Consider the following 26,084-nt stretch of genomic DNA (forward strand, 5'->3'; position numbering starts at 1 on the left):
TTAATGCCGTAAAAACTCATTGGTTTAGTGAAGGGTAAGAAAATAAAAAAATCACACAGACTTTTCAAAATGAAATATATTTCATGGAACCCGTAGCGTTTCTTAGCTGTTTTATATAAAAATTTATACAAATAGTTAAATATTTTTAATAATTCAATATATTTTTTTTACATAAATTTCATAGGTCCTATAAATTGATTTACATCTCTCATTAACCATTAGCTAAATTCGTTATATCTATTTTCTTGGGACAATAATTGGCACCATTTCTCTAAATATTATAGGACTGTGTAAGTATGCTATGTTACTTTATGGACTTCCTCACAAGCTCGATTAGAAAGAATAAAAAAATCTTGTCTATGGTATCACTCGTGAGGTAAGAAACGCTAAAAGAAATTAAACAAAGTTGAGATTCGAACACAGAGAAGAGTTTCAGTTGAACTAACAAAACAGTCAATAAGTAAAAACCGCAACTTATACATAAAAAATCAGAAACACTGAGTAAATTTTTCATTTCCGTAATCAAAATCACTGGTAATCTCTATGGTTGCAAGGAATACCATCACAATAAATATATTGTAAATAATAACAAATAAATAGTTCGGAAGTATACAAAAAAAATAAATCTTTATAAATACTTATACACTAATTGAATTGATTGCTAGAACTGAACTATTTCACTAACGGTAAAGCGAATGGATTCTATTTTCGAATTGTTTAATTATTATTGTTATCGAAGATGGCACTATTTTACGGATAATTAATTTTGAAAAAAATAGTTTTTTTTTATAACACTACTTTGAACATATGTCGCTCTACCGTCCTGTTCTATCGTATATGGTCGAATAAAACTAAATGTAGTATGATTTAAATACAATGCGACCAATTTAAACTAAATTAAAAAATTAATTTGAATAGATACATTTAAAAGCCACTTTTGTGAGTTACATACAACTATATATTACAAAGGCTTACGTTAGGCGATCTATATAATACATAATACCATCAATAATACAAACAAAACCTAAATGTTAGTAGAAAAATTTAGATAAAAAGCGTAAGTAATTATTTTATTAAATACTGTGTTTGGAATGCGTCACATTTATGTATAATTAAATAGGCAATCTCAGTCGGATTATTTTTGTTCAGAGACAGATTCATAATAGGATGACCAGCATCGGAACCAGATAATATCTGCCTCGAATTTTTTGAATGATTGTTTTTATACCTAGGAGGTGATCTAATATAGTCAATAAAACAAATCTTTAATATAATTTACACTCCCATAGCTTGCGAAGCTTACAACACTTAACACAAAATAAATGTCCTTACACTGTATACACATTATCTAATACAAATTATGATAACATTACAATTAGTTGCAAACATAAATAATTTTTATGTCGCGTTAAAGACTAGAATACGTTGAGGATAGAAAGCAGACGTCAATCTGGAGGAACTTGACATATCGTTTCTGCTTTTTGATTTTGTTGGCAAAGCGTTTATATCTGTTGATTGAATACTCTGTTTTCATTTAATCTGTAGCAGTATTACTCGGTTGGGTTAAACAAGATGGCGTCATGTGTCAAGAAATGGCGCGAATATGTTGGACTGGCTGTGTGCGTTAGCGTTTCCCGATGAAGTCGATCATTTGATCTATCTGTTCCTCCTCGTCGTAGAGGTACAAAGACTCCATGCAACCCTTGAAGTAGGGCGAGGTGAAACATTTCGACCTGAAAAGTAAAAGTATAAACATTAATTCACAGACTAAATAAAAATGTATGTGCGGAAGTAATGCAAGCTTAAAATAGATATGCAAGATATATGAAGAGAATAGTGAAAGATTTTAGATCATTAGTATAAAATTCAAAAAGTGAACAAACAAATACTTTTCCGATTAACTGTAAAAAATTTTTAGCGTTTAAATTTCATATTTTGGATGTAACTATAGCATAGAAAAAAGTAATCTTTAGTTTATATACTTTAAACTTACCCATACTTGAAAATTGCATGCTATTAGTAATTAAGGCTGTTGAAATATTCTAGAAAGTTCAACGTGCTTTCTCTATAAGGAAGCGTGAAGAATATAAAATAAAATTCTAAAGCCAGATTAAACCAAAGACCCAAAAGCTTTTTCAAGAAAAATAGATGTGCAAGACTATTCTTTTGCTGTATTTGTTAAAACTTCGTTAGGAATTGACAATTTCTATTTACACGTGTCGATATTCTATTCGTTTTATTAAACGATCTAATTATGTCATCAAATATTTAAATCTACATTCTCGAATTATGTAAAGCGTTCCATTTTTTATAATTTAGCTAAACCTACAGTTATTAAGTCATTTGAAAGTTGTGTTCTAATGTTGGTTTAATCGAAAGCGATTGTTGATATTTCGTTGGCATTCTTTACCGTATTTTAGTATATTGTAATATACTCATGTAAATTATATTAATTTACATGAGGTCCGAATTAAACGAATTTGGCAAGTTAAATGAGTCTGTTCTGTTACCCTCGTTCAAGAGAAAAAAAAATAAGAATTTTTTTAGTTACTAAATAATAGCTAAGACTTTATTGAAGTGGGTTTACATTAAACACAATATAAGAGTGCTTTTAAGTATCGAATTGAACAAAGAATATTTTAATTTTGTTAAATCGAATCGGCATTTATAAATAATAAAAAAGACCGTCAAATTGATTGCTATGTACGACATAGCAATACGATGTTTAATAAGGTTTTATTTATTCTACTCTCTATAAACTACACCTCGATTGTATGGAATATTTGTTTTATATTTCGACCTTGACATCGATAAACAAACGGATTTCAAAGTTACTTTCGAAATATGTGCATGAATAATAATATGTTTTTTCCTTTTCCTCGCAATGAAAATAATGATTGACGTTTTATTAAGATCCTTGCACGCCGTTTCGGAGTACGTAATAATTTTTATTTAATATTTAAATTAGAATAGGTTGTGAGTGAGCTATTTAAACAGTTTTTTTTATCATGATAAAAGTTTTCAAGATAATTTGGAACGTGAAATTGTCATAAATGTCGAAGTGTATATCTATTTGATGTGGAAGAATGTGTGTTATCTATTATGTATTGTGAGATTACATTATTTCATTGACAAATATTTATCCTGCATCCGTTTAAATTCAACCGTGGATTCAAATTCATCGTCGAAATGTAAATTTTAAGTTTCTTTCTCTAGTTTTTAAAATATAGTTCTAATACCTACTTAATTTAATACATAATGTAGTAAGTAAGTAAGTAACAGCCTGTGAATGTCCCACAGCTGGGCTAAGGCCTCCTCTCCCTTTTTGAGGAGAAGGTTTTTGGAGCTTATTCCACCACGCTGCTCCAATGCGGGTTGGTGGAAATACATAATGTAATCATTATTAATTTTGTTAATAACAAATTAAAACTTGCATCAGGCAATAGATATAGTTAGTAATATGAAGACGTAAAGAGAAGGGAAATAACATAAAACTCCTCGGGTACCTAAATCCCTGGATCCGCCCCGTGTAATTGTTTTATATACGTCTTGAAGAGTTCGAGCTGATCGGTCTCTTGCAGTACCTCCACGCAGCCTTTGAAGTAATCTGTCGTAAAACAGTCTTTCCTGTGCCCCAACAACGAATACAATAAATAATCATATTATACAAAAACACTTTATTTGTAAAATCAACTTTTAAATTGAGCTCAACATCCTAATGATACTGGCTGAAAAACGTCACAACAAAAAAAAACAATAAATAATTTTTGTCAGTTTAATCTGTGACTCACCTGCAAAGGGCATAAAGCTGGGGTTCCCTAAAGAGGTTGTAACAGTCATCGCAGATGCGGTCGAGGCGCGCAAAGATGGCTGCGTCGTACACGCCTTTGCATTGCAGGTTGAAGAAGGAGCGGCGCGCGACGTGGTGCGACGTGGAGGGGGGCGCAGCCGCCGCCAGCGTCAGCGTCAACAACGCGCACACTTGCACTGAACTTAGATGCATCTAAAACATTAGTAGCAAAAAATTAATATGTATATTAAAAATATCATAAACATTCTTCACAATTAAAAAAAGCGAGGCTAATCATAAGATCATATAATATTATGATACCAAGAATTGTAGACATGGACTTGAACATATAAGCCTTTTAAATTTATGATAAACTTTCAATTTCGTTAGCTTAATGTTTTTTTTAATTATAAAAGATTAAAAAAGCCTTATTTCTACTTTATTTACCACTTTTGGCTATTGCGCCCCAAATTAACCTACTTTTTTCATTCATTTCATTAATTCGTATGAATTTACTTAAGTGTCTACACTGCTGTAAATTCTTGATACGATCCCTTCATTTGTTTTGTGGCACAACTGCTATTGTAACATATCTATTTTAAAGCAATCATTCAATTTGTGAAATATTCATGAAAAATATAGCCTGTTAAAAGGGAACCCTAAAAGTCCAATAAAATTAAAATGTATCAGGCTTTAACGGTAAATTAAAACATAAATCTTAATTCATTTTTATGATTTTAAAATCTATAACGGTTACTTGTAATTGTAACGTAATAATTTATTCGATTGTTGATTCTTGTGAAAGTTTTAATCATAAACGTTCCGAGGACTTTTAAATTTTATATGTAGAGCAGCCTTAACATTTTTTTTTTAATTTTCATTTGTTGCAAGTTACACATAGGCAAACGGTCAAATTAAGCTGATGAGCTGTCATCCTCGCTCAACTTGTATAATTGATACATACATACAATATTCAATTTCAGTGGTAGATCAATTGACTAGTAGATAGTTTCTACCCAGGCGGGCTTAGACATGTCCTGTCACTAAGCTATGGGGGGTAGGCTATATATATATCCTCCTTCATTAAGTCACCTAACCGCCTGTTTATGTAACCACCATATTGTTTTCGTCCAGAGTATCTTGATAAAGTAGGCCGTAACAGGCTGACAGATACAGAAGGATTCTTTAAGGTCCACTATCTTTATGGAACTCAAAATCGACATTACAGATCGTGTTATGATATATTTGGATCGTTAATTTAATTTAGATTTGTCACAAACTCGAGATGTGTTAATTAACAGATCTGGCCTGGTCTTCACAGAACGCTTACTACGTCTGAATAATTATATTGCAAACACGTGCCCTGAAGCCGCAATCACGCTGTAATTGACTGCAATATATTATTTCATTTTTTATACAATTGTTAAATATGCATGGAAAAAATGTCCGATTACGTAGGTGAAACAAAACATTAACTAACACGAAATAGTTCTATTTGTTTCAAATTTAAATATTATAGTGCTTAAACAATCACTTTATATCAAGTACAATAGAATAACGCTTTATTGTAATCGGAAACATAATCGATTTTCGATTTACATCGTTTCCAGCGATTAATCGAGCAACATTCGAACGTGTCGTAACTCGATTAAACCTAACGATTGCGGTAGTAATAATATCCGTATTTGATAAAGTTATAAATTGAAATAACTATATATTAATAAAAGTTGCAACAAAAACTATGCACTTAATTTTGCATGTTATACTTTAATAATTTGCGGTAATACTTTTTACATAATCTTAAATTCATATTTATAAATGCTGTTTACTTATTTTAACCAAACGTTTTTTGTCCTATTTATTTGAATTACATAATAAAAAGTTAGATAACTCGATTTATTTATTTGCAAAAAATACTCACTCAATTTAAGTTCAGAAATGTTGTTAATTTTACATCGATTGTGAGTGCTTGATCTTCTTGAATAAAATATTTTCTTGGGGTTTTTTATTTTGAAAAAAGGTATAACCGACATGCGAAATTATAACTTATATTATAACGTATCGATAAACGTGAAAACTTTTTTATAGCTAAACGGGAAGCACCAGGTTACAGACGTTGTGAAATTACCATCTATCACGTGTTTTAAACGAACGGGCGGAGCCACCGGACCGGCTCAGAGAACACACAGAAAGCAAACCGGTGCGCCATAGATATTTATATATAGATTGTAAAAATTATTGGGTGGGTACTAATTATTAAGTTAGATCATATTATCTAAACCTATTATTGTTTAAAATGTTATTTTCCCAGATTTAAAGATAAAGGGTATTTAAACGACATTCGAAAGATATTACCATAAGTGTTCAAATGTCTCGACGTGTACTTTTAATAGAAATAGTGTAATTTTGTTACATGTTAATTATGAAGGTTACATAATAGGGATGGGGGCGAGAATAGATTAATTTTTTTTTCGAACGTTTAGTTTTTGTGTTAGGCTATCAACTATATTTTATCATTATGTTCAGGGTTGTCTCGTTCAGTTTATATAAAAGTATAGAACACAATTCTAACCTAAAAACCGATATCACCAAAATAAATAATATTCGTTTCATATTCTCTCTAAATTAACTACTCTATGGTGGCGATTAAGTAAAGTGGACAAGCATAAAGTGTAAATACTGTGGGCCGATTACCGAGACCACCTTGGCTTTTGAGGTTGTATGAATTAAAATAATCTGGTTAGCCAAACCGCCTTAGAGGCCCGTTTCACCTATTCGCAATAAACAATGCGAATAATGGCCGATGTGTGTGGGAAGATTTCCCGTTTTTTTAACCTCTATCCTAGAGATCCCTTAGAAGGTTTTGAATCCAAACCCAGAGACAATATTGATATTGTTATTAAGAGAAGATGATTTTGCCCATCGATATAGACTATTATTTTATTACGAGTTATAATGCAATCGTAAACAAAATATTACGAATATACTAGTCTTGGGAATTTATAATATTTAATTAAATTATTGTTTCGTGTATGTTATGGAAAATATTACCTAAATTGCTTATACACATATGTAATAAAAAAGGCCATTATGTTGATTAAATCATAAACATATTCCTAACACGTGTTCCACGCGTCTACGGAACACTTATTTTCTTGTATTCACTTCCACACGGCCGCCCAGTTTAAATCAATGCTTTGTTGGTTTGTTTAACTGCAGAGCGGCGGCTTTGCGCCGGCGCAGGTTTTGACCGATTGTAAAATCACCACGAAAAGGCTTTCACTTTTAATTTCTATCTAAATATTATATTGTAAAAGTTGCTCAAGTTGTACACCAAGCCCAGTATTGGCGAATATTGTCTAATCTTCTGGTTTTATAGTTTCAAGCATTGAGTATTTATGGACAAAATAGGCTATCCATATCGCTTTTCCGTTTAATACATTTTTTTTAATTAATTGAAATATATACATATGTATGCAATATTTATATTATCATTCGTTGATTTTCATACAGCTTATGTGTTATAGATTTTTCTTAATGTAGTTAATATATGCAATTTTATGGTATAGTACAAAAGTGTAAACAACACGTGTATGTAAAGTGTGTCAGAAACACAGTAGTTCTGTTATTCCGATAATCTGGGGTAGTTCTATGTTTAATAAAATGTTGTTTCACTATTCAAAGGTGCTTGTAGGATAATATTTTGATACATTGACTAATAAAGATAACATACTACATATCTTTATGTATATAAAAGAACATTCTTTATTTTTTTAAGGTACTTCAGACGTCGTCTGTACGGCGCCTGGAGCCTGATTCATACGGCTGAGGCGGATGATATAGATATTACGAGCGGTCTCGTTTTGCTTAAGAACGTATTATAATGAGGCGATACAGTCCATGGTTGTTGCGTTTGTGAATCGAAAATCGAAATAAAAACTCTGGAGGATAATAGCGCATACCATAGATAATTATACATTCAATAGAATATTTATTTGCTATTAAACAGAAACTAGAAATGTATATTAGCCAATGATTTGTTTATGTTTTTATTGAATTTTATGTAAGCATTTGGAGAGCTGCTGAAGTTCATGCTGCTGTACAGCGGGGCTGGCAGCCCCGGTTTTACGCCTAGTAAGGCCTAGGGGCCGTGCGGCCCAGCCAGCCAAACAGCATAATTTTCTCTTACTTCTTCGTAATGGAGAGTCGTAATTCGTAATTCTTAATGTCAAAATGTCCGGGCCTGGGGTTAACACACTCGTATGTGGCAAAGCTTTCTTTGACTAAAGCTTGTTCTCTCACGATGTTTCCTTCACCATTCGGTGATTAAATAATACACTTAGTCAACCCGACTTTCATAAGCCATTTATTTTACTGTTCTTAATTTTATTAACAACCCTTATCGATATTTATATGATAAAGTTGGAATGTCTGTATGGTGTGGAATGCGTTAATATAGTCATTTAAAAAACATATTGCGTTAGACAGCCTATTCATTGCCTAGTCTAGCTTAGTTTGCGCTGCTACCTACCAACCTTAAAAACTGTAGACTAATTATTTACAATGTATATATACTGACATAAATAAATCAAATTTAATGCGGGTGTAACCGCGAGGCACAGTAATAGGTACTCATTTTAATAGCGGAGAGATTCTGGTTTCCCCGTTCATATATTCATATATTTGTGCAAGCTCGTCTGGGTAGGTACCACCCACTCATCAGATATTCTACCGCAAAACAGCAACACTTGATATTGTTGTGTTCCGGTTTGAAGGGTGAGTGAGCCAGTGTAATTACAGGCACAAGGGACATAAAATCTTATTTCCCAAGGTTGGTGGTGCATTGGCTATAAGCGATGGTTGACATTTCTTACAATGCCAATGTCTAAGGGCGTTTGGTGACCACTTACCATCAGGTGGCCCATATGCTCGTCCACCTTCCTATTCTATAAATATAAGGTTATTATGACAGGTAAGTGTTTGCCTGTTCTTCTCAATAAATATTCGCTTATGTAAGAAATGGTTTACTCCTAACATTAGTGCCAGGGAAAAAACCAGTTATAGGTATGTTGTATCGAGTGAAACTATTATCAGCTTACTTAAAACCATTTATTTTGTCTGTAACGGATTTAAACCGCAAAGGTAAAGAATACCGAAGTTGAAGCAGTGTGTGTCGTTCGCAAGCACTCACACGCATGCACTCAATGCATTCGATGCTAGACAGCTCGGCTGCCACCCATGCGAGTGGTAGGGTTGCCAGGTAATAAGCATATTTACCTTATCGTATTTAAAAAATGTTTCCATTTTTAGAGGATTTTTTAGAACTGTAAATTCTTTTTTTAGATTTGTAAATTCTTTCATTTTTAATTATAGCTAACTCATACATATAGATGCAACAAGTACTTGACGTAATAATTACATAAGTACCTATATCGTTGCGTAAAAAGACAAGTTTAATTACATAAATATTGAAAATATCATTATTTGATATCAAAATGAATCATACTGGCAGCCCTGATCAAGGCTGAAATGCGTTCAACATTGCCATTTTTTTTAATAAAAAGTGTAGTTAGTCTTTTTTAAGAATGCTGCTCATAATTGCTCTCAGCTGCGTTTTATCTCAGCCCTCGATACCTTGATTCTAAGATTTAATAATAGTTCTACTCCAAAGGCTTAGATGAATATTTTAAAATATTAAGGTAAGTCCACGCCTGGGACGCAAGACACCTAACAAGAAAATTCAAAATAAAATTATCGTATATTCAAAGTACACGACTTAATTTGATTTGAATGACGACAACAGCTGCATTTAGCGAGCTATAAACTATTATATTTAATCTGTTTACAAAAACATACTGGAAAATACTGATTTGCATTAACCAATATAAATTGAACTCTCTTCTCGGATAAATACAACTTGAAATTCAGATTATGTACACAGTTCTCATTAAATGGTTATTGCTTTAGACGAAATGGCACCAAGTTTGTTAACTAATATAGAACGCAACTTTGCGTAAAACTGTATATTTATTTAAATTTCCTTACGCATTTATAAACTGAAACACAGATATTAATTGTAATTTACTTACAAAGTTGATTTTAATAACGTTGTAATAGAAAAATATATTTATATTAGTCTAAAATTAATAAAATGTATGGTCGGCACAGAACTTTATTGTATTGGCTTTAGAAATATTTAAAAAAAAAAGAAGTTGTAAAACTGACAATAACCAGATGTAATCGTGTATTAGTTGGTTACGAATCTTGGTGGGATGACAGAGGTAAATAATAAGCACGTATCATTGTTTAGAATCGTCGCGTGTAACCGGTCCCCTTGACCCACTTATCTTGTAACGTCAAAGAATAAACCAATAAACCTTTTCCTATTTCAATAGTACGTAAATATAATATATATTATTTAAACGAAACAAAGGAGGTTCTATTGAAAATCGTGAAATTATACTTTGGATTTAAGAAAGACATCCAATAAGAGACTGTTACTTAAGATGACAAAGACTTACTTGGTGTTGGGGCTTTATACCTCCGAGTAGGTACCACTCATCAGATACTTGTATTTTATAAAGGCGCAAGGCGCTTTAGACTCCGTGCTTGGTACAGTATTGTTAAGGAATGGGGTTTGCTTTTAACAATGCCAGTGTTCTGAGCCAGTAGAAATATTTTCAATGTTTCTTTTAAAAATAAACATTAGTCATATAATACTAATTCTCATATATTATTTCTCAGTTTTTATTGTTTCGTATTATACGTTAAGGTACAAATTGAGTTGCCAACAGTAATAGCAATTTATAATGATCATAAAATGCCATGACACATGACTTTTCGATTTAAAATTGAAATGACTCAGGTATGATTATGTTTTAATGTCTCGACATTTAACGTTTGCATCTTAATATCATGTATCTATTAAGTATACTTTACTAGTACTCAATATAACTAGTTTACATAAAAATGAATAACACGTGGAAATTCTACAGATACACAAGAAATCTTGAAAACCTACAAATAAAAAAAGGTATCTCGAAGTTTTGTGGCTTGATAAGGTTATATTGAATTTATCAGAATAACAAGTATATATGCGTATAATAAGACAATAAAATAGATGTATTTGTATCAAAATAACGTTACCCGTGCTTTATAAATGTCAACTTTTATATACCACCAAAAAAGAAAATTTATCTGCAAATAATTCTGATTCATAGTGGCCAATCCAAGTCGCATTACGTCTAAAAGACAATACGATCGGAAGCCGCCATGTTGGTCAACCTTCAGCGCGACCTCAGCGCGGACGGCCTTAGCTGAATTCGTATCCTTTTACTTCCTAGTTTCACTCAGGATAAGTCAGGATAAATATATAGAGGCAATATTTTTAAATAATACATTTGCACAGGTAATTCTAGTAACCATGTATACAAAACATGAATTGCGTAGTGAGCGGAAAGGGTAGTAGGTGAATCAGACTTATGTATACACATAATATATACAGTTAGTGTATACGCAATAATAGATTGGGGAGTGCATGGGATAGTCTGATGGGACGGCAAATCAAAACGAAGGGTTAGCTATCAGGCGCAAGACAAGAGGCTTTATGTGGTTTCGTAGATACCTGAGTGTACCACTGCCAATATCTTAACTTAGAACTGCTATTAAGCATAGCCCAATCCACACCCCAAGCCTTTTTTTCATAATTCAGTCGTACAGACCAGTAACGAGGCCAGAAAGTAAATTCATATTCGATTATAGTTATTGACCATTCCAGGCCATCTTAACATAAAATAAAATAATACAACACAGAATTATATGTTTCATAAAAACTACTTCTTATTCAATAAAAAAAGTATGAACTTCAGACATTGACAATTTCCTCGAACAATTTAAATGTATTCTTATGAACAGTGCCTTTAATCCTTGTAATTACTTCAATTGAGTCATTGCAATAAGAAAAACGTCATTCATTTTTTGCAACCTGGCTTTTTTCCTTTGCAACTATTCTGGTACTAAACGGTCCTATTATCTAAAGCATTTTATGAATTTATCCTTATTTAAAAGGAAAATATCAAAATGGCGTCAATTTGTGTAATGGAGAACAGTAGGTATTCTATTAATTAAGAGGCCGTCACGATGGTCTACGACGGACCGCCCAATGAACGGCAATTAACCACGTGCGTTGATGTGGGTCACAGAATTAAAGCTGTTTTACACTGACATTAGCTGTCAAAAGATTACAATACAGATTATATCACAGTAAAATAGTAAAAGATAGTCTTACTCAAAACAAACCTAGAATTTACTTAAAACTACTAATACGGTTTTGAAAAAAATTTATATTAAATTAAAGTTATATACGTAGGCTATCATAGTCAATAGGTAAAAATGTCCAATGACAATTGCTCGTTTTTTTTGTCTATGATAAATTTTAAAAAATGTCCATGTTTTAATACAGTTAGCATAAAACAACTTGTTTGGATTAATAATAATAAATTAATTTATATCCTCGATTAATTCAAATATTTTTTTAGCAATAAATATTTACTGAATGAATTGTACCATTGCCCTTAATGCCTTACATCGTCACAGTCGGTTGAGAAATTAAATAATTGTCATGCCATTCGATCACTTACAACGTACACGCTCACCTCGAGATTCCAGCCGCTTAAGGGCGTAACTCAAAAACTAAAAGCAAAGAGTCACATATTAACATATTGGGGCCATTCTTAACATTCCAACATTCTTCATTAAACTTTGGAATCAGCTACCTACATTGTACATATGCTATTACATATATCTTTCTTATATAAATATATTATAATAAAAAATAATAATAACATAAATAAAGTTTTATAATTATTCAAATAGTATTCAATAATTTAATTATTCTATACAGATGGCGAGTGACCAAACATAATTCAAGTATTCAGAGAAAAATCTAACGGTAGAGATACATTAAGTAATATTTAATAAGCAATTATTGTAGTCTTGACTCTTAACGACTTGTCGCAAATTTTGCATGTATAAGGTGTTGCCATTTAAATTTATATATATATATATATATAGGTCGCTTAGCTGACAAAACACAATTTCTCACAAAAAATATATATACATATATAGGTAACTATTATAAGAGCCGACCAAAGTTCGGTTGCCCAGGTATAAACGTATAATAAGTGAGTTTATATAAACGATGTGTACTTGTTCTATTTTATGATTCATAGTGTTGTATAAATAATTTACTTGCATTATTATTATTATTTTAAACGTAATGCAATGATATTGCGTCCTATGACCACTTGAATATCAAGATTACCTTTTAATGAACAGTCAACGGTAAACTTTCAATTGAAGATGCTAAAAATACTCATTCCAGTTTCAAAGTTCAATTGTCTACATCATCAAATAATTGTTAAACGTCATACGATAGGGAAACAGTAGTGACTCGAATCAATTACACAGCATTATTAGTTGCATTGTATTATTATTAAAAGCCTGCCTAAAAAGTTATTAATAGCCTGTCACCTTAGATATAGGCTCTGTTTCAAGCAGTTGAATCCAGTTTTTATTGCAAATTTAATTAAGATTATTGTCGTGTCTAAATTTTGAAATTATCGAATAAAATATAAATAATAATGTTTGAATTGTTAATAAAACGTTTGCAAATGAAATCTGAAAAGAAAATAAACTCAAAGTAAAATAAAATATTATCAATAGGAATGTAAAGTGATGCGCAACACGTAACAAACGCACCCGTAACAATTTATTCCGTCAGGGCAATTCGCGATTTACAATAGTATTCAAATGTGGTCGCTGGCATGCAGCTTGGCTAGTGAGCGCCTTGCAGTCTGCGCCTCGCACGCACACTTACGCGTAAAATCGCTTGCGTAATATGGTAGTTTTAGATTCATACGGCGGCTGATCTAGCTACTACTATAAATATTAAAAGGAAATTCATGCTATTAAAATACAAAGTGCTAAATTTTGTAAATAAAGGATTTTATTTAAGGATATTCTTTCACCGTGTCCAGTGCCGATCCACCGATGAATTTTTCGATTCTGTATTTTTTTTACAAATGGCGTTAGTATTTTTATCAATATTTACGTGGTTTTTTTTTTACTAATTTGTTTTTGCCAATTCAAATGGTTATATTTCAATGCGTTATTTCGTAAGGAATTGTTTTTGTAACAGTACACATTATAATCCGTGATTGGCATAGACAAATATATAAATTGATCACGAATTTGCATATGTCATTGTATTATATTCAATCCGTTCTTTATATGACTAAGCGAAGAGGAATTCTGATATCAAATAGTAAAAGTTTTAAATAAAAGGGCAGTTATTGACTAGTAGTTACAGGACTTGACCTTTTAAGGTATATATAGTAAAGAGTATTGGAAAATTGTCGTAGTGTGAGGCAGGAAAGCTCAGAATATTCTAGAACACCTTTCGTTTATATAAAACGAACGTAACGTTCTCATTACGACAGGCGACCCAGAGTTAATCGGCAAGCTTTCGCAAGTTTAATTTCAAACTAAGAAACTGTTGAGCAATCAAAAAATGTTATAAACTAACTCGTTATAATAACTATAATTAAATAAGAGAATCGTATCATATTATATAATAAATAAAGACATAAAACTAACCGTTTTTCCGAGAATTAAAACAATTTTCATAGATATATGAGAATGTTTGTTTTATATAAAAAAATGTTGTTTTTATTTAGAATTTACTACATTTATACGTTAGGATACGTTCTATTTTTGCACATAGCTATTAATCGCGAACACCAGACCTCGATACGGATAAAAAACTAAAATAAATACATAAATGGCGCTTCGGCGGCAACCTTTTATTTGAAAAGGTTTTTAGAACTTTGACTGATATGCATATCAATATAAGGCATACAATCGCTTAAAAGAGAATTGATGAGTATAAATACATGTTGGGTTGAAATAACCAGCCCGACTGGTCGAGTCTAGTGGCGTTGAACCGCACAGGTGGTCCTTGGATTACGAGAGATAAATTTAATACAGCATAATAATAGTCTTTAGTAGGGTTACCATTTCAGTGGTATTTTGAAGGAATATGAGAAAAAAAAACAATTCATAAATAAACAATACAGTTCATAAGATTTTACGCAAATATTTTGGTTAAAGAACAAATATATATCTTTTTCTGTCTATTAATACATTTTTAATCTGTAATTATTTATTGTATGAAATTTTCGTGGTATTTTTTATAATGAAAGATTGTATGTGTAATGAATATTTAAAAAGTTACATTTAAAATCAAAGTATGTACAAATGTTGTTAATGACGTTTAGTTTTAAGTTTAACATCCTGTTTCGATTAATTAATATTATTGGTTTGGGTTATTTATTGAAACACTTTTTACCATTTAAAAGTGAATCAGTAAAAGTAATATTTTATTATTTCCTGTTTATCGAAAGGTACTCGTATCAATCGTGAATCAAAGTTCCAATTAATCTATTGGCTTGAAATAATTTCAACGTATCAAATGTTTTATCACTTAAGCGTATATATCATAGTTTAGAAACTAACTTGCGAGTTATAAGCCCAGAATTAAATTTTTCCTTTAGTGATTTCTTTTCAATGCATTATTACCAATTTTAGACATGTTATGACAACTTGGTGATTGATGGGATTTCGATTCGTCCACTTCATGACAGTTCAAATTATATATATATATTTTTATTTAACATAAGTAGGCAGACTAGCAAATTGGCTACTTGATAGTAATCATCACCGCCACACTTGCATTGTAAGAAATATTAACCATCCCTTACATCGCCACCAACCTTGAACTAAGATGTTCTTTCTGAAACATGTCGAACATTTCTCATCTGATTAATTTGTAATTATTTGTTTTTTTTGTCATAAAGTAACGAATAATGATAATGAATTAATGGTCATATTCATTTAAATACTCTGCGTAGTTTTTTTTCTAGAAATACACCGAATGAATGAATGAATGAATATTTGGTTATTTTTTTGGTTGTTATACGTAACATAATATTGTGTATATATATAATATGATGAACACAAATATTAATATTATGAGAATTGATTACTTTAAATAAGTATTGTATAAAAAATGAATAAAAATACTTGAACACGATTAAGTATTCATTAATTCGTTAATTTTATATTGTTAATAATCTCCCTAAAAAGTAAAATAAAGTAGTCTACTGTTTTTAGTGAGCCCATAATGCTATTATCTTATACTTATAAAATCGTTTGCCATGACTGACTATGAAGGCACAGTCAAAACTACTGAATCTAGAAAGCTTAAATTTGAAATATTTTATAAATAAGTCCACGTAAAAAGGGAGAAGTAACTTTGAATTTTAACCCTACGGATTCGAGACAGGCAGCTAATTAATTATAAAAAAAAATTCACAATTGCATTTCAGATTGTATTGTGAAAGAAAGCTGGAAAAACATTCATAAATAGGGTGCACTACGAGCACTTTTAATTTAATTTGAAGTTAAAATGCTACCCCTGCCTCACAAGGACCCCGAAAGTGTTCATGTGTTAAAGAATAACAAACTGAGAAATACAATTTGAATTTATGTATATTAGTTAGAATTTTATTCTAATTCGATATGTGATGGTTACCCTACAATCTTCTGATTGACGCATGTACCGTGGACCGTTGAAACTGAGAGTCAGCGATTTATGAGAAAAAATTATCTGCTTCTTACAAATATCATAATTACGGTAAATAAAAAAAAAAAATTATTCAATATGTGATAATTTCTTAAATACTTAGTACCTTACAAATTCTACCTAACCAAACAAAATGGCTTAGTAAGATTTTGAAACAGTCTTTTTTTGAATTGTGTAACTTTTAAAATAATTTGTAATAAATATTTAATACATAAAAAATGTTCTTTCCCGACAATATAATTGCAGTTAAAATGACACAAGCCGGAAAGAGACAAGAGGAAGCGGATACAAACAATTCTTACAGGCGTTATGTAAATGATAATTACTACCACGTTCTAAGAATATACACAAAACAACTTACTTGCTATACAATATATGTATATTAAATGTACTTTACCGCTTTACCTACAGAACATGATTATCCTGACAGGCGTAAAAAATCACAACACAATTTTGTTTTAAAAACAAACATTCTGAAACTTATCACAAAAGAGTTCTTTTAAATGAGTAATAAAATAATTGAAAAACTACGTTACCTTTATTTATTATTTTAAAATATAATCACACAAATTAAATTAATAAATGTAATGTAGGAACCTTTCTCCCGCTAAATAAACTTTATGAATGATTCGGTTACTCACAGATCGCGATAGAGGAAACTGCTAAACCTAAACAAATGTCCGAGTAACTATATAAAGTAAAATACGTGGGAACAGTCATTCATTTATGACGTTAACACGTTCTAATTGCAAAATAATAACACTCTTTAAATAAAACCCATGAATCGATTGAAATGTTATTCTTTGAATGCAATTATATATAATTTATTACAAGTTATTTCTGTACATCCGCATAATATTATATCTTTATTCATTACTTTTTTTTTTGCTTACATCGTCTAGAGAAAGACATAGCACGTTTTATCAAAGGAGGTTCTAATTAATCAAACAACTAGTTTACTCGATAATCGATCTCATTGGTAAAAGAATACATTTAAGCATAAAGCGCAATTTATTTTTTTCATTCTAAGCCATACTGGTAAGTCAAGTGATATAAGATATTGAAAAACTTGCGTATGTATGCGTATGTTATCATTAAAAAAAAAGAATATACTGTAGAAATTATAGAATAAAAACTGGCAACATCATAAAATATAACAAAAACGTTGACTTTGAACATGTATTATTATTAAACTAAATTAACTGATATAATCGAGGACATTTCCCCGGTTGACATATTGCAATGTCCACACTACTGTTGCCAAAAATATGACACCAATAATTATTACACTTTGTGTAAACTACGGACGGGGTGGTCTTTGATGTGTCAGATCTTGCAATATATTCATGCGTGTCTGGCTTTCAAAAAGAAAAGTCAATATACATCTATTTCAATATTAATATAAAACTAAAATACACGTTAATGATAAAATGAATAATTAAGTCCCATATAGACTATACAAACAGTACACACAGATAATAAAGAAACAATGTTTTTCCTCTTGTTTAAGTTTTATTTCTTTACTTTTTATTATAATTTCTTCTAATATATGTATTATATAAACCGATATAAATTTCGCGAAGTGGTCTATTGTGTACATTACGTAATATCGTGACGGGAACTTGTTTCGAGTCACTGACCCATATGAAGAGTACAGACCTTGGGAAAATAATTTTACAGGATATCACTTATGTTATTACAACATGCAATATATAGGGTTATAAGGCAATAATAATTTTATACAAGGACAATGACAAAATATTTCATTTATTTATCAATTATGTTTTCCAGAACACAAATGTAATACTTCTTATATTCGCTATTTCTAATAAAATGTAGCATCAGTGTAAAAAAAATAAAATATTACGAAAATATGAATATCTTGAATTTATCTCAATAATGAGTTAATGCTTATCGATAATCGACAATCGACATTTAATCGCCAATCGCCTTTTTTAAGTTAGTATAAATAGTTAAAAATATCGGAGCATCTCATGTGGCTGTATCGGCAAGTACTGGGTGAGAAAAAAAACACCAGCTGATAAGGTCAATAGCATTTAAATTGACTAGTTACAGAAACAACCATTTCTCAGAATTTTTAAGTGTTTGAGCACAGAGCACCGGTCGCTTCCTTTAAGGACTTTTGCAGTTATAGACTAAATAGTTTTTCAGTTTTTTTGCATATAAATATAGTTACAATAAACTGTATTCGATAATATATAGTAAGCAGCTCGTGTAATTAATAATACTTAGTTTTTTATACATAATCGTATATATTAAAAGTATGTTTCAGGAGCCATTTTGAAATTGGAAACAAATGTCGTCTGGGACATGACATGTTTATTTTTTATTTTTTCTTGTAATATTATCTGACTGTTAGTAAACGTGTCAACGCTGTCTGGCCAGTACCATTAACTTTATATTTATTTTCAAGACCGAATGTTCCCTGAGTGTTTAGGACTGGCATCATTCCAAATGTAATTATCGTTGCGAGAACCTTAAGTAAAATCATTCATTCGCGCGTTTGATGTGTAGGCAATCCATTCATAACTAAGAATTTTCTCGAATATTTAATAAAAGCTTAATTAAAAGACGTCCATTAGTCGTCTCATTTATTGTTCTTTTTTTATAAATAAATATATATACCTGTTATGCTAATGAATTTGTTACAGCCAGCTGGTGTCATCTGAACTTTTTTATGTAAATTTTTAAATAACGTATTTTCTTTTATATTTCTTATTTTTCAATATTTAGTAAAAATAAATTAATTTTAGAAAAAAACATTGACTTAACTTTGTTATATTATTTTGATCGTACAGTACTAGCTATTGGCTCCAATATAAACATATTCATAGCATCTTAGTTAAATAAACAAAGTGATTCATTCATTTTCTTACAATGAAGTAGCGCGTGTATAAACAACAGATTAGACGATTTAATGTTATAATATATGCGACTCAATGACGTTAATTTATTAGTTGTCTAAGACATAAGATGGCGCCACTTTCAGACAGTTATCAACGTAAAAAAATAACATTAGATACGTGATAAAATCCAGTAACAGTGTCACACTAAAATACATTAATTTTGTTTGAATTTTAATAATAATTGAAGCCTTAGTTTAACAAATTTTTTATTTATAAGACAAATTTCTTGCATTCTGTTTTCAAATTAATAATTAACGATACTGTACATTTCTTAGCTTCAATAAAGAACAGCAACAGAAGACACTTCGCTAATCAAGTGTGGTACAAGTAAAATTAAATTCGACGTACTATATATGTATGTACACAATCGACTGGCACACGAGACGGCGCGGATTCTACACTGGTTACCGTGGAGGTTACATCTGACCGCAGTATTGAATACACTAAGCTAAACAACTTCATATTGTTGTATGTGTGACTTTAAACAAAAAAAAAGCATTAAATGTTGCTAACATTCTAAATATTTATATCTTAAAAATCTTTATATCTTAAAAAAATTGTCTATGTATTAAACATTTATCATGAAATAGCGTATATGCTTAAATACACAACACGTACGATTAATAACTTCTAACATAATTCCTGTAGATTAACTTTCTACCTACGAAACCGTTTTAAAAGCAAAAACTTATTTAGGCCACATACAAAAACAAATCTATTATTAGTTATCAATGCCAAAAATTTACGAATACTTTTAGCATATCGGTTATGTGGAACTGACGTAAATTCTAATTGCATTTGACACGCATAATTTTATGAACACTGTATAGAAAATAAAATTATACCTACTTCTATGTAAACTAATAAAAATGCATAACAACTGATTAATTCCCGTTTAAATATCGAATAATAGTTTAACTCGTGACCGTATATTTATAGTTTTTGCGAGTGATGAGACAATTTCTATTGTCCTGCATCGCTCGTGTCAATGTACTTTCAATGCTATTGAAATAATGTGTCATCGTAATTACATATTTAAATATTCATAGACTTCATTATATATATATATATATATATATATATGAATGTATACTCCTTGGTACGGAATAATTAATCATCACAAATAATTAAAAAAAAGTATTTGCTTTAAATTCGCTCCCAGTGAACGTTTCATATTAATGGCTACATTGATATATTACTGCCCTTAGTATTTCTCCTTCCCTAATGGACCAGTGTAGCATATCGTTGTTATATCATTTATTACGGTCAATTGCCATTTATCATATATTTGCAAACATTTCAATCATAAGTCTTTGTTAATATTTAACATAAGAATAATATTTGTTTATTTGTTTAGTTGACATTATAAATCAAAAACCATATATTTATTTACACAAGTATATAAATTAGTGAAAGAATTATTAATACGATCGCTAAGATTCTGAAACACAGATAAAAATATAAAAAAATTAAAGAAAACAGAACTTATCTTGTTTTTGAGTGTCTTAAATAAACAAAGAAATTTTGGAATAAACTTGCGTCGATAAGTGTACATGTAGAAGGTTAGTCGCGGTTTACAGTTGACATTAAGTTGAATATATAAACATTATATCTTATTACAAATGTCATGTTGTAGATTTTTTTTTTCAATAAAATTATTAATTTGTAATTTAGTTTTTGCGCAACAGTATAACTTTAGATTGGAAGAATATCGACTTTTTTATATAACAAATCAAATAGTAAATTGAATGATTAGTTCATTCAACATTCATTATTTACGTTCATAGGCAAATAAACTTTAAGAAACACATTTCTTAAATCATACATTTGTAACCATCGTGTCTTTTGCACTCTACGTGACATTTGCAAACTTGGGACATCCAAGTTTCAAACAAAGAATTATGAATCAATATATACGTATTTAATATCAAAACTATTGTTTAAAATGTAGGTACATATATTAACAGTGGTCGGCTGAGTCGGGGGGAAGTTACAACCTACTCACCAGTCAATCTAGCGCCAAACAATACTCTAAATTATTAAGGATCTCCAACAAAGAACGCACACACACTTACTATTTACATATTTACTATATATGGCCCAGTGGTAAGAACGTGTGAATCTTAACCGATGATCGTGGGTTCAAAACAAGTACCACTGAATTTTCATCTGCTAAATTTGCTACTATAATTCATTTCGTTCTTGACGGAGAAGGAAAACATCGTGAGAAAACCAGCATGTGTCGAGTGTCACTGAAATTCTACCACAAGTGTATTTCACCAACCCGCATTGGAGCAGCGTGGTGGAATAAGCTCCAAACCTTCTCCTCAAAAAAGGAGAGGACGCCTTAGCCCATCAGTGGGACATTAACAGGCTGTTACTGTTACTGTATATATGTACATATTATATAATGTTAGAATACGTCGCAATATACTTGTAAGTTTAAATGATATAAACGATATTATTAGTTGCAATAAATAAGACACTGTCAAATTTATTTTTAGATTAAACCATCTTATGTTTCAATTTATCGCTCGAGGGAGTAACCTTACTTCATGTATTTACCAAGCAAATATAGGGAGGAGTATGATTTCAAACGAGATACACTATTTCTGTTTTATATATGTACGTATATTAGAAATTTGAAACTGAGAAAAGTCGCATGGTCTTTTAGTTTTATCCGTATTTTTTTTTAATACAAAACGACAGATATTAATAATTATTTTAATATTAAATTATTATCATATATATTTAAGCAAAGAATGATATTATGTATTCATAGTATATTTTTAAAATTTCGTCTTCATTAACAATACATATTTGTTACGTTATTTTCAAATACTTTTATATTTAGTTAATTTTACTTTACTAAATATAGAGACAATTAAACGAAAAATATATTATTTTAAAACCTCGATACCTTATCGCCAATGCACCATAACCTTGAAAACTAGTATGTTATGTCGCTTTTGCCTGTTGTTAAAATGGCTCACTCACCCTTCAAACCGGAAGGCTTCAATACTAAGTATTGCTGCTTAGCGGTAGTATAAGTGAGTGGGTGTTACCAATCTAGACGGGCTTGGACAAAGCCTCACGACCAATAATAATAAGGAATATTAACGATTGCCAGTATGCTTATTAAAACAATATCTGAAAGTTAGTATATTAATCAATATTAATAAAAAAAAAAGCCGAGATGGCCTAGTGGTTAGAACGCGTGAATCTTAACCGATGATCGTGGGTTCAAACCCGGGCAAGCACCACTGAATTTTCATGTGCTTAATTTGTGTTTATAATTCATCTCGTGCTTGACGGTGAAGGAAAACATCGTGAGGAAACCTGCATGTGTCTAATTTCATTGAAATTGTCACATGTGTATTCTACCAACCCGCATTGGAGCAGCGTGGTGGAATAAGCTCTAAACCTCTCCTCAAAAAGGGAGATGAGGCCTTAGCCCAGCAGTGGGACATTAACAGGCTGTTACTGTAATATATTAATCAATAGTGTGCACCTTCCTTTACTCAGATTATCTATACACAGTGTACTGGAGTTGAAATTATGTGGCTGTATAAGAAACAATAGCCTATGCACTTCTCGACGATGAATAATGAATGCATCTGTAATTTATCATTCGTATTTATCATCAATCACTCAGTAGTTAGTTGCCCTTCGCGGTTCTCAGTGCGATTTCTATCAGGAATATTGAATGACCACTGACCCAAATACAAGGTCTCGGGTTGCAAGATTTCAGTCATTCGTAACTTAAGTTGCCATAGAGAAAAATTAAACTACAGTCAAATCTAATAATATTATACATATTAAACTTTTTTTTTTTTTAAATTTGAATTGTTTTGAATAATGATATTTCGTAGCCATCTTCATTCTCGTTTTCATCCGATGCAAGAGTTCGGGGCAGTTGTAGCTAGCGCAAACTGGTTTATTTCGGTTATAGTCACTGTTTGCATTACACTACTACAAACGCAAAAACGTCTCAAAGCTGATTTGTCTGTACATTTTTATTTGATATGTATGTATGGCAACGGATTAAAGAATAATATTGATTTATTGTCACATTTTTAAAGAACTACAGTTTTAAGTAACGGAAAATGTGTCCATATACTCGTTATGTCAATAATTTATAGACTCAATAACATTCCAGGGGAAGTCTAATTTTTTATCGATAGAATTTCTTAAATATAGTATAAATATACTATTTAATTTTTAAAAAGACCGAATGAATCTTCATCGTTGATATGATGCATTCATTGCATACAAGTCACATACAATTATCATTCTTGTAATAATATATAGATTGATATAACTAAAAATTTTTTCATATTATGTTTGAATAGACGTGAGACAGTCTAGTATAGTTTTGAATGTGTCCTTACACAATTTTGTAATAAAATCTATATAAGGCGTCATTAAAGCGAGTTGCGTACGCGCTGGTCGACTGATTTCCCCGATGTTTGTGTGCGTGTATCGAGTTTCACACGTTGGGCGCGTGTGTGCGTGTGACTCGGCAGACTTCTTGGCAACGCACTCTGTTAGGGCACGTTTAGATTGAACCGTGTTAAACGGCTTTTTTTATTACTTATTAATAGCATTTAATCGCCCATTACAGTCCCATTACAGGGTAAAGACCTCTATCATTGTGACCGCGTCTAGTTTTTTTTAAGGCTAGTAATTGGTATAATCACCATCATGTATGGGTGATGTATAGGGCTTATTAAAGATAATAAATGTTAGAAATGGAATGCCATGTATCTACGCAAAGGTACAAACGATACGCTCACATTCAGCCCGGATAGCAAGCAGTTTTCTAGCCTCGTTATAGCCTTTAAACTAGATTGCATGTAGATTACAAACGTAATTTGCCTCAATTACGATCGGTTGAATTAACCGAAAATAACCGGTATGAACGAGTTTTAAAACAGATTTAACACACATTTAATGAGAAATACATATTCCGTTTTCTTGATTTTTGTATAATTTAATAATTTATAAACGCATTATTTTAAATGCATTACAAAATAATCAAAATACTACACCCGCTTTAAGTAAATCACTTACAAATAAAGATAACTGTATTAAAATAATTTATGCGATTTAATAAAATTTATTTGTCTTGTACGCACCTTAGCTTGGCAAGGAAAGCTTTTATGTGTGCGTAATCGAAATACATGGAGACTACACGACGCCGTGCATACGGTAAAATGTTGCATCTTTATAATCTACGTGAGAAAATTTAACTACAGAAATAGTTTTTAATGTTATTATTAATTATTTTTAATAGATCATTTGTGGTTGTTTTTATAAATGGACCGAAAACTTTTATTACAAGTAATTCTAAAAAGTATTATTTATCATGAATAAGAACAATTTGAATATTGAATGAACTCTATCAAAGTAGACTAATTGTATTTAATTGTAAAAATTAAACTCAAAGTTTGTCAAATAATAATAATAATAATAATTAATTATTTAGAATAAATTTTAATCGAGCAATAAAGAGAATAAAGAAACAACGCGTTACAGTTTTTTTTACAATACTTATACAGATACAAAATAACGACATAAATAATTCAAAAAATTAAAATATATAGTATATAAAAAAATATATAATATTAAAATATATATAATACGTGTATAATTAATTAATTACAAAAAATACATAGTCAATTTTAAACTACAAGTCGTATTGCTATTTAAACTAAAAGCCAGAGGCAGATGAACAGACGGATGTAGAATTTAATAAACATAGATATATGATGTTAGTGAATACGGATGAGAGCTGTGTCACAACTCACAAGTTATAATTATTCAGGCCAGTGACAGCTGTTGCAACTTCGTTAAACATATGTCTTTGCACGGTTTCGCACATGTCTTCAAGATGACTGCGTTCGAATATTGTCAGCATGGAACTTTTTTAAATATAGATTACTTTTTAATTAAATAGTATTGTCAGACTTAATTAGCAATTTAAACGTGTCAATAAATAATATCGTATTGCCATATTAAAAAAAGGCTAAATTTACAAATTGTGTCTACGTTCCATTTTTAAATTTAAACAAACAACAATAAATATATTAATAGTGGAAAAATTTAAGCTGATTTTAATATCATGCCAATAAAAATACTTTATCATTTTTTACAAGATCAAGGAAGCTATATCGCCCTTGAGGTCATTCCTTCCGCCCTTATGATAAAAATTTGTTAAGGTCATATTTGAATTTTATTATTACGCCTTGCTTTTATTAATATTTTTAACAGAATCGTTTCTTAATATATATACTTACAGATATATTTGTATCCAAAGATCATCAATATTTATGTGTGGATTCGCCCAGATAAGTCGTAAATTAGTTATTATTGCGTTGGCGTTGTAATTTAATATAATACAATTTATTTGTATCCAAAAATAGTAAATACAAATAAAATGTTTTAATGCTTATAAAAAATTAAATCTTTGTTAAAAATATGTTTTCGGCGAATTTTTAAATATTTGTTAAGTATAAAGATTCTTTATTTAAAGTACTTTTAAAAAGATGTACAATAAAACCTATTAAATTATATATTACAAATTTAAAAGTCATGTTTTTTAAATGCTAAAGAGTTATTAATTGCGTAATTGTGTATAACGTAGATCAGACGCACCCTGGGG

At 30.5% G+C, this 26,084-nt stretch overlaps 1 protein-coding gene across 2 annotated transcripts in view; it reads right to left on the bottom strand.

Moving 5' to 3' along the window:
* Positions 1-58: 58 nt before the first annotated feature.
* Positions 59-26,084, bottom strand: part of LOC126774691 (CHH-like protein) — a 36,059-nt gene continuing 10,033 nt past the window's right edge. The window contains exons 2-4 of one of the 2 annotated variants that reach the window (XM_050496229.1): positions 3,792-4,003; positions 3,507-3,627; positions 1,435-1,733 (exon numbers count right to left, since the gene is read on the bottom strand). In XM_050496229.1, the coding sequence (XP_050352186.1) occupies positions 3,507-3,627; positions 3,792-4,003 (333 nt within the window). In that variant the 3' untranslated portion in view covers positions 1,435-1,733. Of the gene's footprint in view, positions 1,734-3,506; positions 3,628-3,791; positions 4,004-26,084 lie in introns of both variants that reach the window. The other variant, XM_050496228.1, reaches the window with a different exon arrangement.

The sequence above is a fragment of the Nymphalis io genome, chromosome 17 (assembly GCF_905147045.1).
Source record: "Nymphalis io chromosome 17, ilAglIoxx1.1, whole genome shotgun sequence".
NCBI lineage: Eukaryota > Metazoa > Arthropoda > Insecta > Lepidoptera > Nymphalidae > Nymphalis > Nymphalis io.